This window comes from Thalassophryne amazonica, chromosome 10 (assembly GCF_902500255.1).
Source record: "Thalassophryne amazonica chromosome 10, fThaAma1.1, whole genome shotgun sequence".
In the NCBI taxonomy this organism is placed as follows: Eukaryota; Metazoa; Chordata; class Actinopteri; order Batrachoidiformes; family Batrachoididae; genus Thalassophryne; species Thalassophryne amazonica.
Genome location: NC_047112.1, coordinates 23,974,106 through 23,989,004, shown reverse-complemented (window position 1 = coordinate 23,989,004; position 14,899 = coordinate 23,974,106). Strand labels below are relative to the sequence as shown.

General features: G+C 44.9%; 1 protein-coding gene across 1 annotated transcript in view; it reads right to left on the bottom strand.

Annotated features, from left to right (window-relative positions):
• Positions 1-14,899, bottom strand: part of dnajc6 (DnaJ (Hsp40) homolog, subfamily C, member 6) — a 99,591-nt gene that overhangs the window by 5,767 nt on the left and 78,925 nt on the right. The window contains exons 13-17 of the mRNA XM_034179564.1: positions 9,372-9,473; positions 8,886-9,023; positions 8,459-8,797; positions 6,943-7,091; positions 1,552-1,728 (exon numbers count right to left, since the gene is read on the bottom strand). Coding sequence (XP_034035455.1) covers positions 1,552-1,728; positions 6,943-7,091; positions 8,459-8,797; positions 8,886-9,023; positions 9,372-9,473 — 905 coding nt within the window. The remainder of the gene's footprint in view (positions 1-1,551; positions 1,729-6,942; positions 7,092-8,458; positions 8,798-8,885; positions 9,024-9,371; positions 9,474-14,899) is intronic.

The window sequence follows — 14,899 nt, the reverse complement described above, 5'->3', positions numbered from 1 at the left end:
GGATTTGTGAGTGGATGAAATCGCTACAATACTTTGTGTGTTTCCCATACAGTAGGTTGAACTAAACTTCCAATTTAACTTCCAACTTAACGCTTCACTTTTTTTGTTTGTTTGTTTTGTTTTTTGGTTATACCGTCATTAAATGCGTCACATCTTTGTGACACAGCAAAGTTTCAGTGACCATTTTTTTAGCCCTAACCCGAAATATAATCCTAATCATAACCCCAATGCCAGAGTCCCTTAATTCAGAGAGTAACGACATGACGAGCTGAAAAAAAAGGTCATGTGACTCTCGGTGCCATCTTGGGGCCAAAATAGCATTCGCTGTTAATTTATTTGCACGTAAATCCAGCTATTTTATTTATTTCTTCGCTGAAAATGCTGCATTGCTGTGCATTTGGATGCATAAATAGACACAACAAGGGCTTCAAGATGCAAAGATTCCCTTCATATCCGAACAGAAGAAAAAGTTGGGAAAATAAAGTCAAAGTTTTGAGAGGTAAATTTCTTGTTCAGTCTCATGTTCACTAAAACTCACCTAAACCATTATCGTATAAACCAGATATTCACAGTCACTGGACAAAAAAGTCCCCACGTTTTTGTATTTTTTCCATGTAATAAACACCGTATATAACGGATTTTGTAAGACGGATTGTTCGCTCACATCGGATAAAATGTCCTGTCTGATCGCAATGTATTTCCATTAAACCCCCTTGCATGTGGGACCGGAGTCATTTCCGTGATTAAAAGCCCAACTGTTTATTTTTTCAAACTGTGCTCAGACTTGGACCCGCAGCCTGACGTGCACCTGTTAAATCAGACACAGCAAAAGGCTGTGATTTCACACTTTAATGCTTTCACTCTTTCGTCTCCTCTCATATTTTAATAGTTTTTGCAGTGCGCACGCTGATTACAAATGGATCAGAAAAGTCTGCACATTTACAGCATGGAGTTGGTAAAAACTAGAAATTGTACAGCTTATCTTTGATTTGGAGGTGATGATTGTAGAAAGAAAAGCTTGCTAAGGGTCAAATTACTCCAGAATAAAGCATAATCCAGAGACAGAGAACTTTAAAACTGTCACACACGTCATTGCATAACACGGAGTTACAGAGCTGCAGAAGTGTAAATCAGGCTCTAAATTACATTAAAAAATCATTATAAATTAATGTAAATTTGATAGCTTAATTATTTTAATATTGAATTTGATAGCACCTGTACCTGGATATGCTGCTGTATGTAGTTAACTCATTAAAAAAATGTTGAAAACATAAAAGGTTCATTCTGTAGGGCAGCACAATTGGCCCCAAAATCTTCTCAGTTAACGCTACTCTCAATAAAGGGACCCTACCCAACGCCCCCCGCGTCACCCACCCCATCACCACAAATTTGATGATACCATCATGTAATCATTTTGTGATACCATCACAAAACAGAATGTGTTCAAAGCATCAAAGAATCACATGTTCAGTCAATGTATTTGTACAGATAACAATTCTCACAGGGTCAAATCAAACTTGACTGATCCTCATCCTCCAACATTTATCTCACCTTATCTGGGTGGACAACCAGAACAGCTTTGCGATAGACCTTCTTGACCTGTTCTGGAGTAACCAGGTCAGCCATGCCCACGGGCTTCCAGCGAGTCTCTCCCTCCCAAAGTACAGTGTGCATGGTAGACAGCAGGGCACGGATGTTACGCTCCTTACCCTCAATCCAGTCCAGAATCTAGGACACAGGACAGCCAGATATAGGAGCCATGAGCCAGGATTCGTCAATTATTTGAAACCATTTTCACAATTAGAGTGTATTATAATGGCTGTGGTATGACTGTAAACATGCAGATATGAACTATCACATCATTTTAGTCTGCCCATATTTTGTAGTCTCAAAAAATACTTGATTCAACCAAATACAAATATGAATTATTATACAGTGTAATTGACTTCTCACTAATGTCAAACCTGGTAAAATTTTGTAAATTAATGATGTCATATTTTGACTGATGTTGATTTTTTTCAAATACTTCATTATATGTAGATTTAGAAATATCTTGTAATTCAGAATCATGTGCACAATTAATTATTTTATTATTATTGAAAAAAATGAAAAAAGAAAAAAAAGGCCCACTGAATTCACTGAAAATTTTGCTTGACATCAATCAATCAATCAATTTTTTTTTTTATATAGCGCCAAATCACAACAAACAGTTGCCCCAAGGCGCTTTATATTGAAAGGCAAGGCCATACAATAATTATGTAAAACCCCAACGGTCAAAACGACCCCCTGTGAGCAAGCACTTGGCTACAGTGGGAAGGAAAAACTCCCTTTTAACAGGAAGAAACCTCCAGCAGAACCAGGCTCAGGGAGGGGCAGTCTTCTGCTGTGACTGGTTGGGGCTGAGGGAGAGAACCAGGAAAAAGACATGCTGTGGAGGGGAGCAGAGATCGATCACTAATGATTAAATGCAGAGTGGTGCATACAGAGCAAAAAGAGAAAGAAACAGTGCATCATGGGAACCCCCCAGCAGTCTACGTCTATAGCAGCATAACTAAGGGATGGTTCAGGGTCACCTGATCCAGCCCTAACTATGAGCTTTAGCAAAAAGGAAAGTTTTAAGCCTAATCTTAAAAGTAGAGAGGGTGTCTGTCTCCCTGATCTGAATTGGGAGCTGGTTCCACAGGAGAGGAGCCTGAAAGCTGAAGGCTCTGCCTCCCATTCTACTCTTACAAACCCTAGGAACTACAAGTAAGCCTGCAGTCTGAGAGCGAAGCGCTCTATTGGGGTGATATGGTACTACGAGGTCCCTAAGATAAGATGGGACCTGATTATTCAAAACCTTATAAGTAAGAAGAAGAATTTTAAATTCTATTCTAGAGTTAACAGGAAGCCAATGAAGAGAGGCCAATATGGGTGAGATATGCTCTCTCCTTCTAGTCCCCGTTAGTACTCTAGCTGCAGCATTTTGAATTAACTGAAGGCTTTTTAGGGAACTTTTAGGACAACCTGATAATAATGAATTACAATAGTCCAGCCTAGAGGAAATAAATGCATGAATTAGTTTTTCAGCATCACTCTGAGACAAGACCTTTCTAATTTTAGAGATATTGCGTAAATGCAAAAAAGCAGTCCTACATATTTGTTTAATATGCGCTTTGAATGACATATCCTGATCAAAAATGACTCCGAGATTTCTCACAGTATTACTAGAGGTCAGGGTAATGCCATCCAGAGTAAGGATCTGGTTAGACACCATGTTTCTAAGATTTGTGGGGCCAAGTACAATAACTTCAGTTTTATCTGAGTTTAAAAGCAGGAAATTAGAGGTCTTTATGTCTGTAAGACAATCCTGCAGTTTAGCTAATTGGTGTGTGTCCTCTGGCTTCATGGATAGATAAAGCTGGGTATCATCTGCGTAACAATGAAAATTTAAGCAATACCGTCTAATAATACTGCCTAAGGGAAGCATGTATAAAGTGAATAAAATTGGTCCTAGCACAGAACCTTGTGGAACTCCATAATTAACTTTAGTCTGTGAAGAAGATTCCCCATTTACATGAACAAATTGTAATCTATTAGACAAATATGATTCAAACCACCGCAGCGCAGTGCCTTTAATACCTATGGCATGCTCTAATCTCTGTAATAAAATTTTATGGTCAACAGTATCAAAAGCAGCACTGAGGTCTAACAGAACAAGCACAGAGATGAGTCCACTGTCCGAGGCCATAAGAAGATCATTTGTAAGCTTCACTAATGCTGTTTCTGTACTATGATGAATTCTAAAACCTGACTGAAACTCTTCAAATAGATCATTCCTCTGCAGATGATCAGTTAGCTGTTTTACAACTACCCTTTCAAGAATTTTTGAGAGAAAAGGAAGGTTGGAGATTGGCCTATAATTAGCTAAAATAGCTGGGTCAAGTGATGGCTTTTTAAGTAATGGTTTAATTACTGCCACCTTAAAAGCCAGTGGTACATAGCCAACTAACAAAGATAGATTGATCATATTTAAGATCGAAGCATTAAATAATGGTAGGGCTTCCTTGAGCAGCCTGGTAGGAATGGGGTCTAATAAACATGTTGATGGTTTGGATGAAGTAACTAATGAAAATAACTCAGACAAGACAATCGGAGAGAAAGAGTCTAACCAAATACCGGCATCACTGAAAGCAGCCAAAGATAACGATACGTCTTTGGGATGGTTATGAGTAATTTTTTCTCTAATAGTTCAAATTTTGTTAGCAAAGAAAGTCATGAAGTCATTACTAGTTAAAGTTAATGGAATACTCAGCTCAATAGAGCTCTGACTCTTTGTCAGCCTGGCTACAGTGCTGAAAAGAAACCTGGGGTTGTTCTTATTTTCTTCAATTAGTGATGAGTAGAAAGATGTCCTAGCTTTACGGAGGGCTTTTTTTTATAGAGCAACAGACTCTTTTTCCAGGCTAAGTGAAGATCTTCTAAATTAGTGAGACGCCATTTCCTCTCCAACTTACGGGTTATCTGCTTTAAGCTACGAGTTTGTGAGTTATACCACGGAGTCAGGCACTTCTGATTTAAAGCTCTCTTTTTCAGAGGAGCTACAGCATCCAAAGTTGTCTTCAATGAGGATGTAAAACTATTGACGAGATACTCTATCTCACTTACAGAGTTTAGGTAGCTACTCTGCACTGTGTTGGTATATGGCATTAGAGAACATAAAGAAGGAATCATATCCTTAAACCTAGTTACAGAGCTTTCTGAAAGACTTCTAGTGTAATGAAACTTATTCCCCACTGCTGGGTAGTCCATCAGAGTAAATGTAAATGTTATTAAGAAATGATCAGACAGAAGGGAGTTTTCAGGGAATACTGTTAAGTCTTCTATTTCCATACCATAAGTCAGAACAAGATCTAAGATATGATTAAAGTGGTGGGTGGACTCATTTACATTTTGAGCAAAGCCAATAGAGTCTAATAATAGATTAAATGCAGTGTTGAGGCTGTCATTCTCAGCATCTGTGTGGATGTTAAAATCGCCCACTATAATTATCTTATCTGAGCTAAGCACTAAGTCAGACAAAAGGTCTGAAAATTCACAGAGAAACTCACAGTAACGACCAGGTGGACGATAGATAATAACAAATAAAACTGGGTTTTGGGACTTCCAATTTGGATGGACAAGACTAAGAGTCAAGCTTTCAAATGAATTAAAGCTCTGTTTGGGTTTTTGATTAATTAATAAGCTGGAATGGAAGATTGCTGCTAATCCTCCGCCTCGGCCCGTGCTACGAGCATTCTGACAGTTAGTGTGACTCGGGGGTGTTGACTCATTTAAACTAACATATTCATCCTGCTGTAACCAGGTTTCTGTAAGGCAGAATAAATCAATATGTTGATCAATTATTATATCATTTACCAACAGGGACTTAGAAGAGAGAGACCTAATGTTTAATAGACCACATTTAACTGTTTTAGTCTGTGGTGCAGTTGAAGGTGCTATATTATTTTTTCTTTTTGAATTTTTATGCTTAAATAGATTTTTGCTGGTTATTGGTGGTCTGGGAGCAGACACCGTCTCTACGGAGATGGGGTAATGAGGGGATGGCAGGGGGAGAGAAGCTGCAGAGAGGTGTGTAAGACTACAACTCTGCTTCCTGGTCCCAACCCTGGATAGTCACGGTTTGGAGGATTTAAGAAAATTGGCCAGATTTCTAGAAATGAGAGCTGCTCCATCCAAAGTGGGATGGATGCCGTCTCTCCTAACAAGACCAGGTTTTCCCCAGAAGCTTTGCCAATTATCTATGAAGCCCACCTCATTTTTTGGACACCACTCAGACAGCCAGCAATTCAAGGAGAACATGCGGCTAAACATGTCACTCCCGGTCCGATTGGGGAGGGGCCCAGAGAAAACTACAGAGTCCGACATTGTTTTTGCAAAGTTACACACCGATTCAATGTTAATTTTAGTGACCTCCGATTGGCGTAACCGGGTGTCATTACTGCCGACGTGAATTACAATCTTACCAAATTTACGCTTAGCCTTAGCCAGCAGTTTCAAATTTCCTTCAATGTCGCCTGCTCTGGCCCCCGGAAGACAACTGACTATGGTTGCTGGTGTCGCTAACTTCACATTTCTCAAAACAGAGTCGCCAATAACCAGAGTTTGATCCTCGGCGGGTGTGTCGTTGAGTGGGGAAAAACGGTTAGAAATGTGAACGGGTTGGTGGTGTACACGGGGCTTCTGTTTAGAACTACGCTTCCTCCTCACAGTCACCCAGTCGGCCTGCTTTCCCGGCTGCTCGGGATCTGCCAGAGGGGAACTAACGGCGGCTAAGCTACCTTGGTCCGCACCGACTACAGGGGCCTGGCTAGCTGTAGAATTTTCCACGGTGCGGAGCCGAGTCTCCAATTCGCCCAGCCTGGCCTCCAAAGCTATGAATAAGCTACACTTATTACAAGTACCGTTACTGCTAAAGGAGGCCGAGGAATAACTAAACATTTCACACCCAGAGCAGAAAAGTGTGGGAGAGACAGGAGAAGCCGCCATGCTAAATCGGCTAAGAGCTAGTAGCTGCGCTAAGCTAGCGGATTCCTAAAAACACGCAAAGTGAATAATGTCTAAATAATTTAGAGGTGAGTCAGCAGAAGGAGTGCTTTAGTTAAGGCACGTGAAGATTACACTGGGAAACAAATCGTTATCTAGATAACTAGATCAATCTAACTGCGCAGATTAAACAGCTAACAGATACAGCAAAACACCGCTGTGCTCCGGAACAGGAAGTGATACAATACCGCAGTGAGAGTCAACCACCAGTAGAGGCAAGCAAGAGCAATGAAACATAAAAGCAACATTTTTACTTATGTAAGAGAGATGGGGCTTTGGGAGTTTGAAGGGAACAAAGAAGAAACCACTGATCTGATCATTTTTCACTCAGCAGTCCAACAGATATAGAAGCCACACCTTTATTTTCTCTGGGTCCATTTCTTTGGCCATCTCTTCCTTCCTCATCTCTGCTATAGTCCGGGGCCCTTTCTTCTCTTTGGTCCCTGCAAAGCCCTGACCACACAGGAGGTCATCAAAGTTTGCCTCCGATGCTTTGGGTTTAGAACCTGGCAGACAGAGATGTGAACAAAAAAGGAAAATTATAAATTTTTTCAGCTCCTCTGACCCAACAGAATGAGTGGCTGATTCTCACTAAAGGCTCAATATGCACACTAAATCAATAACTCTAAAGGAGGTAAAAGGTAAAGTCAGGGTTCATTTTACCATACATTGCATCCGGGAAGTATTCACAGCACCTCACTTTTTCCACATTTTGTTACGTTACAGCCTTATTCCAAAATGAAGTAAATTCATTTTTCCCTCAATATTCTACTCACAACACCCCATAACGACAAAATGAAAAATGTTTTATTGAAATTTTTGCAAATTTATTAAAAATAAAAAAAACTAAGAAGTCACATGTTCATACTAAGTATTCACACCCTTTGCTCAATACTTTGTTGATGCACCTTTGGCAGCAGTTACAGCCTCAAGTCTTCTTGAATATAATAACACAAGCTTGGGCAACTATCTTTGGTCAGTTTTACTCATTCCTCTTTGCAGCACCTCTCAAGTTCTATCAGACTGGATGGGGAGCGTTGGTGCACAGCCATTTTCAGATCTCTTCAGAAATGTTCAATTGGATTCAGGTCTGGGCCTGGCTGGGCCACTCAAAGACATTCACAGAGTTGTCCGGAGTCCACTCCTTTGATATCTTGCCTCAGTCTGAGGTCAAGAGCACTCTGGAGCAGGTTTTCATCCAGGATGTCTCTGTACATTGCTGCATTCATCTTCCCCCCATCCTGACTAGTCTCTCCTTCAAACATCATGCTTGGCATCCACGCCAAAGAGTTCAATGTTTGTTTCATCAGACCAGAGAATTTTGTTTCTCATGGTCTGAGAATCCTTCGGGTGTCTTTAGGCAAACTCCAGCTGGGCTGCCATGTGCCTTTTGCTAAGGAGTGGCTTCTGTCTGCCCACTCTACCATACAAGCCTGATTGGTGGATTGCTGTAGAGATGGTTGTCCTTGTGGAAGGTTCTCCTCTCTCCACAGAGGAATGCTGAAGCTCTGACAGAGTGGCCATCAGGTTCTTGGTCACCTCCCTAACTTAGGCCCTTCTCCCCCAATGTTTTATTTTATTTAAAAAGAAAATGTTAATAAATTTTCAAAAATCTCCCAAAAAAAACAAAACTTTTTTACAATGTCATCATGGGGTTTGTGAGTAGAATTTTGAGGGATAAAATTAATTTCATCAATTTTGGAATAACTGTAATATAACAAAATGTGGAAAAAGTGAAGTGTTGTGAATACTTTCCAGATGTACTGTATTTATGGATGTACTGTTTATGAGCCATTTTTTCATGTAATTTTGTGATTAATCTCTCAAGCTCCCAATGAAACATATGAAATGGAATTCGACATCTCCGGCTTACCCATGCCAGCCTGCACTTTGCTCCCAGCACTGGGTGACCCCCCTCCTATTGCAGAGAAGTTGACATTGTAGTTGGGTCTGTTCTGGGGTGACGTGTGGGGCAAGGAGGAGTGGCTGGGGCTGGGCTTTGGCTGAGGGGTGGAGCCTTGCCCCTGTGGTTGCCATCCACCACCACCGCTCCCACCACCGGGCTGCCAAGAGGAGAAGCCAGTGCCTGCATTGGGCTGCCACCCGCCAGTGTGCTGGGGGGATGAAGGAGGGCGAGATGGGGAGCCCATGGGCGGAAAAGAAGATGTGGTTCCAGTAGGGGTGGTGGGCTTGCTGGAGAAACCAGAACCTCCTAGAGAAAAGGACAAAGGCAGTGCACAGAACCATGAAGGTCATGTAAAGAGAAATTATAGTTTGTTTTAGAATGTCGAAGGACTGACCTCCAAGGCCACTTCCCAGGTTGCCAATATCGGCAAACGGGTCCAGGGTATTTGGCTTAATTTGGTGGGTGGGGGTGCTATGAACCGAGCCAGTGGGGCTGGTGGTGGCTGACCGACTACCCACGCTGAAGCTCCCACCTAGATAAGGCAACAAAAGACAATGCATTTTAGTAAACAACCTTTTAAAAATTGAGGCAATCAGATGTCTGAAAAAAAAACCTCCAGTTACCCAGCTTGGAGTTTCCAAATTTCTTTTTGAATTACACTGGACAAAACAATGTTATAGTAGTCTCAGCATGATGTAATGCTACATCAGAGGTTGAGTCTCTCAGCAGCTAAAAATCTAACATGATCTGAGCTGTATTTCCTGAATAGTTAAAGCAAAAATAGACTTTGCTAAGATGGTGAGCAGTACCGAGGTGAAGATCAAGTAAGAGCGCCAGTTCTCTTATTTGGGTATAAAATGAGAGTACTGCATGCGTGTACCTGTGCTTGTGGTAGCAGGTCTGTTCCAGTCCCATCCTCCCATGGCATTCTGCTGCTGAATGTTGACTGTTGGGGTGTTTGGCGGGACAGGCGAATTCCGGCCTGTCGAAGTAAATTACGTCTGTCACAAACTAAATACATGATCAGTGCATACCACAGACCAGGGCTTCGAGTTCAAGATCAAGTTTAGTTTATTCTTTGTCCCAAAAGGGCAACTAGTGACCAGCAGGAAAAAATGGTGCATTCAAGAACATGTCTGAGTACCATCAATCGTACAGTAATGCAAGAGAGCTGTTACATACATAGTTTTTGAAAAGAATCCAATTAACTAATTCTAAGACCAAAAAAAAAAAAGCAGAAATTGAGTATCTGGGTGCTAAAAGTATCAAAATCACAATTTTAGACAGCTCAAGTTGATTATAGAAACATGTTGAATTTGTGTAGTTAATTCCACCCTATAAATATTCCTAAAGCCAGTTTCACACAGGGCCTGCGTAGAGTTGCGTATCTAGTACGCAGGAATGGCTGTGTATGTTGTGCGCAGGGGGGAAGCTTGGCTCACTTCTTCTTCTTCTTCTTCTGTGGTTTTGAAGCTTCACTGCCAAAAAAATTCAGCAGAGTCCAGCAGGATGAATAAAAACTAGCAATGCACGTATGTACTCATTAAAAAAAAAAAAAAGGATTTTTTTTTGCCTGATTGGCATAGAGTAGCGTACAACTGTTCAGTAGCGCAGCGTTGCGTAGGCTTGCGTAGCGCACTGCGTCCAGTGCTCTGCACTGAAAGTTGTTGTTGTTCATTCGGCTGCTCCTGTTTTTGTTCAGTGTCACCACAGCGGATACAGCCAGATTCGCATTGGTATTTGGCACAAGTTTTATGTGAGATGCCCTGCCTGATGCAACTCCAGTTTTTCCTGGAGAAACACACACAGCTGCTGGTGTTCCAAAGAGGTTTCCCATCCAAGTACTAACCAAATTCAGCACTGCTTAGCTTCTGGGAACCTGACAGGATCAGACTTACACAGAGCAGACCAACTGAGCTTTACGCTGAAAGTCCTCGAAAAAAATTAAACATGTTTAATTTAAACATGTTTAAATTAAACATGTTTAATTTTTTGCATCCATTTCACGGACCCCTTTGCATCCCTCAGAGTATTGACACCTAGGGCTGCATAAGCGGTAGTCGGTATGCTGCATTACGCAACTCTGCGTTGGCCCGGTGTGAAAGGGGCTTAACAGAAAAGGTGCCTAAATTTCTTTTCTCCATGATGGAGACACCAACTTGTATTCTGGTACACAAGGAGCACCTAAGTCCAGTATCTCCATGTTAGATGTCTTAGTCTGAAAAGACCAGTTGCAGGTACCTCTTTCCTGCATCTCCATAACATAAAGTCAGTGAAGCCCCCAGAGCTGATCCAGGCAAAATACAGTCACATTCTTGTCTTACTGGAACATGTAAACCTCCCCCTGGAATGTTTCTGTGTAGGCTCTCAGTTGTCCAGGTGGTTTCCATAGTAGAGAAGCTTGAATCTTCGACTGGACTGGATTGCTTGACATGAGGACGTTTCGCTTCAAATCACAGAAGCTTCCTCAGCTAAAATTCTTGCTCTGGTAGTCTGACTTCTGTCTTGACTCTTGTAGAGAAGAATAAACCAGAAGCCAACAAAAGCTGGAGTTTTTAACCTAACCAGACCCCTCCTACCGAGAGGCCGACTGCTATAGGCTAGTGATGGTAATGAGTTCATGGTAATGAGTCATTCACATCATCAGGAGAGTCGTCAAGGGGGCCATCAGGGGAGGCTTCCATCCCATCATTAGGAGAGTGCACAATAGGTGCTAATTAGAGCTATTGTTTAGTCACTAGCCTATAGCAGTCGGCCTCTCGGTAGGAGGGGTCTGGTTAGGTTAAAAACTGTTGTGTGGGCCGCTGAAGAGGAGGTACTGCTGGCCCACCACCACCAGAGGGCGCCTTGTCTGGAGTGCGGGCTCCAGGCACCAGAGGGCGCTGCTGCCTCACAGGAGCAGCCGGGGTGACAGCTGTCACTTATCGCCTACGACAGCTGTCACCAATCATCTGATCAGCAGTGGTATATAAGCAAGACGACATCTCCACCTCTTTGCCGAGATATCGCTCTACCTAGGAGGTACAGTACTCAGCCGACTGTGTTGTCTTTTTGACATTAACACTTTGTTACTTTTGTGCGTTAAATAGCAGACATTCTTCCGACGAGAGGTGGAGGTGGTTTTCCCGCCATACGGGTTGCTGGGTGCAAACGCACCCACATTTAACTGTTTTTGTTCCTCGCCAGCAGTACCAGATCCGACACGCGGAGGCAGTGGCCACCTGGGAGTTCGGGACTTGGCGGCTCCAGTATTCCCGGGGTTCGGTGGCGGAGGAAATCGTGTGGTTCCGGTTCTGCTTTGGACAGACGTCTCTTATCTTCGAGCCTGCCCACGTGACACATTTTGTGAATTGACTTCTTTGTCTATTGTTGTAATCTGTTGTGTTTGTTGTGCTTATTCACAACAGTAAAGTGTTGTTATTTGACTTCCTCCATTGTCCGTTCATTTGCGCCCCCTGTTGTGGGTCTGTGTTCCTACACTTTCCCAACAGGATATCTCGGCCAGCGTCATGGACTCCGAGGGGCGTCACCCGGCTGTTGAACGACCAATGGGAGAGGAGGGAGCGCAGGCGTCTGCAGGAGACATGATTGGTGAGCTGCAGCACATTCTCACCGCCTTTACGGCTCGGTTGGATCAAATGACTGAGCAAAACATCCTCCTGAACCGCAGGGTGGAGGCTCTCTCCGCACAGATGGCGGCGAGCGCTCAGGGCGCTGCTGCAGCTCGTCCTCCTGCCGACCCTGTGCAGGATATAAACGTTCCAGTGGTGGTTCAACAACCCCTCCCACCATCCCCTGAAGCATACATAAGCCCTCCTGAGCCGTACGGAGGTTGTGTGGAGACGTGCGCGGATTTTCTTATGCAGTGTTCGCTCGTCTTCGCACAACGTCCCGTCATGTACGCGTCAGATGCTAGTAAAATAGCTTATGTGATTGCTCTGCTTCGGGGTAAAGCACGCGCCTGGGCTACGGCGCTCTGGGAACAGAACTCACGGTTGTTATCAGCATACACTGGGTTTGTGGGGGAGTTCAGAACAGTGTTTGATCACCCTAACAGAGGAGAGACCGCTTCAACCGTGCTGCTGTCAATGAGACAGGGATGCGAGAGCGCAGCCGCTTATGCAGTCAACTTCCGCATCGCGGCTGCGAGGTCCGGCTGGAATAACGTTGCGCTCCGCGCCGCCTTCATAAACGGACTGTCGTTGGTTCTGAAGGAGCAGCTGGTAGCTAAGGAGGAACCGTGGGATTTAGATGGGCTTATCGATCTCGTTATACGGTTAGACAATCGGTTGGAGGAACGCCGTCGGGAGCGAGGCGAAGGACGTGACCGGATACGCGCCGCCCCTCTCCCTTCCGGGTTCGAAAAGGGGCCGCCCTCCCCACGCTCCACAGCCGCAGCGCTTTGTGGGGCAATAGCTCCCCCTGCTGACGTTGTTAGGGAAACGCACAGGGCCAAAATGGGGAGGCTGATCCGTGGAGAGTGTTTTCTCTGCAGCTCAACTGAGCACACACAGAGAAACTGCCCCAAACGGCCAAAACGAGGGGGGTCAAAACATTCAAGTGAGACACACACAAATTGCCACACGACTCCCAGTCACAATCCTGAGCGGGGATTTAACCCTTCAAGCCCGAGCACTGGTGGACACGGGGTCAGAAGGGAATCTGCTAGACAGCAGATGGGCAAGGGAGGTAGGGCTCCCTCTGGTGGCGCTTCCTTCGCCGTTGCAGGTGCGGGCACTAGATGGCACCCTCCTCCCTTTACTCACACACAAGACACAACCAGTAACTCTGGTGGTGTCTGGAAACCACCGGGAGGAGATTGAGTTTTTTGTAACTCCTTCTACTTCCCGCGTGATTTTGGGCATCCCATGGATGTTGAAGCACAATCCCCGGATTGATTGGCCGTCTGGGGTGGTGGTTCAGTGGAGCGAAACCTGCCATCGGGGGTGTTTAGGATCCTCGGTTCCTCCCGGTTCACAGGCTAAGGAGGAGGTCAAAGTCCCTCCCAATCTGACGGCAGTGCCGGTTGAGTACCACGATCTTGCTGACGTCTTCAGTAAGGATCTGGCACTCACCCTTCCCCCGCACCGTCCGTACGGTTGTGCCATTGATTTGGTTCCAGGCGCTGAGTTCCCGTCCAGCAGGCTGTACAACCTCTCACGACCTGAGCGCGAATCAATGGAGACCTACATCCGGGACTCATTAGCTGCCGGGCTGATCCGGAACTCCACTTCCCCGATGGGGGCAGGTTTCTTTTTTGTGGGCAAGAAAGATGGCGGACTTCGTCCATGTATTGATTACAGGGGGCTGAATGAGATTACGGTTCGCAACCGATACCCGTTGCCATTGTTTCGATTCCGTGTTCACCCCCCTGCATGGAGCCAAAATCTTTACTAAGCTGGATCTTAGAAATGCGTATCACCTGGTTCGGATCCGGAAGGGAGACGAATGGAAGACGGCATTTAACACCCCATTAGGTCGCTTTGAGTACCTGGTCATGCCGTTCGGCCTCACCAACGTCCCCGCGACGTTACAAGCCTTGGTTAACGACGTCTTGCGGGACTTCCTGCACCGATTCGTCTTCGTATATCTGGACGATATTCTCATCTTTTCTCCGGATCCTGAGACCCATGTCCAGCATGTACGTCAGGTCCTGCAGCGGTTGTTAGAGAACCGACTGTTTGTGAAGGGCGAGAAGTGCGAGTTTCACCGCACGTCTTTGTCCTTCCTAGGGTTTATCATCTCCTCTAACTCTGTCACCCCTGATCCGGCCAAGGTTGCGGCGGTGAGAGATTGGCCCCAACCAACAAGCCGTAGGAAGCTGCAACAGTTCCTCAGCTTCAGTAATTTCTATAGGAGGTTCATTAAGGGCTACAGTCAGGTAGTTAGCCCCCTGACAGCCCTGACCTCTCCAAAAGTCCCCTTCACCTGGTCGGATCGGTGCGAAGCCGCGTTCAAGGAGTTGAAACGACGGTTCTCTACTGCGCCAGTTTTGGTGCAGCCCGACCCTAGCCGCCAGTTCATGGTTGAAGTGGACGCCTCTGACTCAGGGATAGGAGCCGTGCTGTCCCAGAGCAGAGAGACCGATAAGGTACTTCACCCGTGTGCCTACTTTTCACGCAGGTTGACCCCGGCTGAACGGAACTATGACGTCGGCAATCGAGAACTCCTTGCGGTGAAAGAGGCTCTTGAAGAGTGGAGACATCTGTTGGAGGGAACGTCCGTGCCATTCACGGTTTTCACTGACCACCGGAACCTGGAGTATATCGGGACCGCCAAGGGGGTGAACCCCAGGCAAGCCCGCTGGTCACTGTTCTTCGGCCGTTTTGACTACCGGATCACCTACCGCCCCGGGACCAAAAACCAGAGATCGGATGCCTTGTCCCGGGTGCATGAAGACGAAGTCAA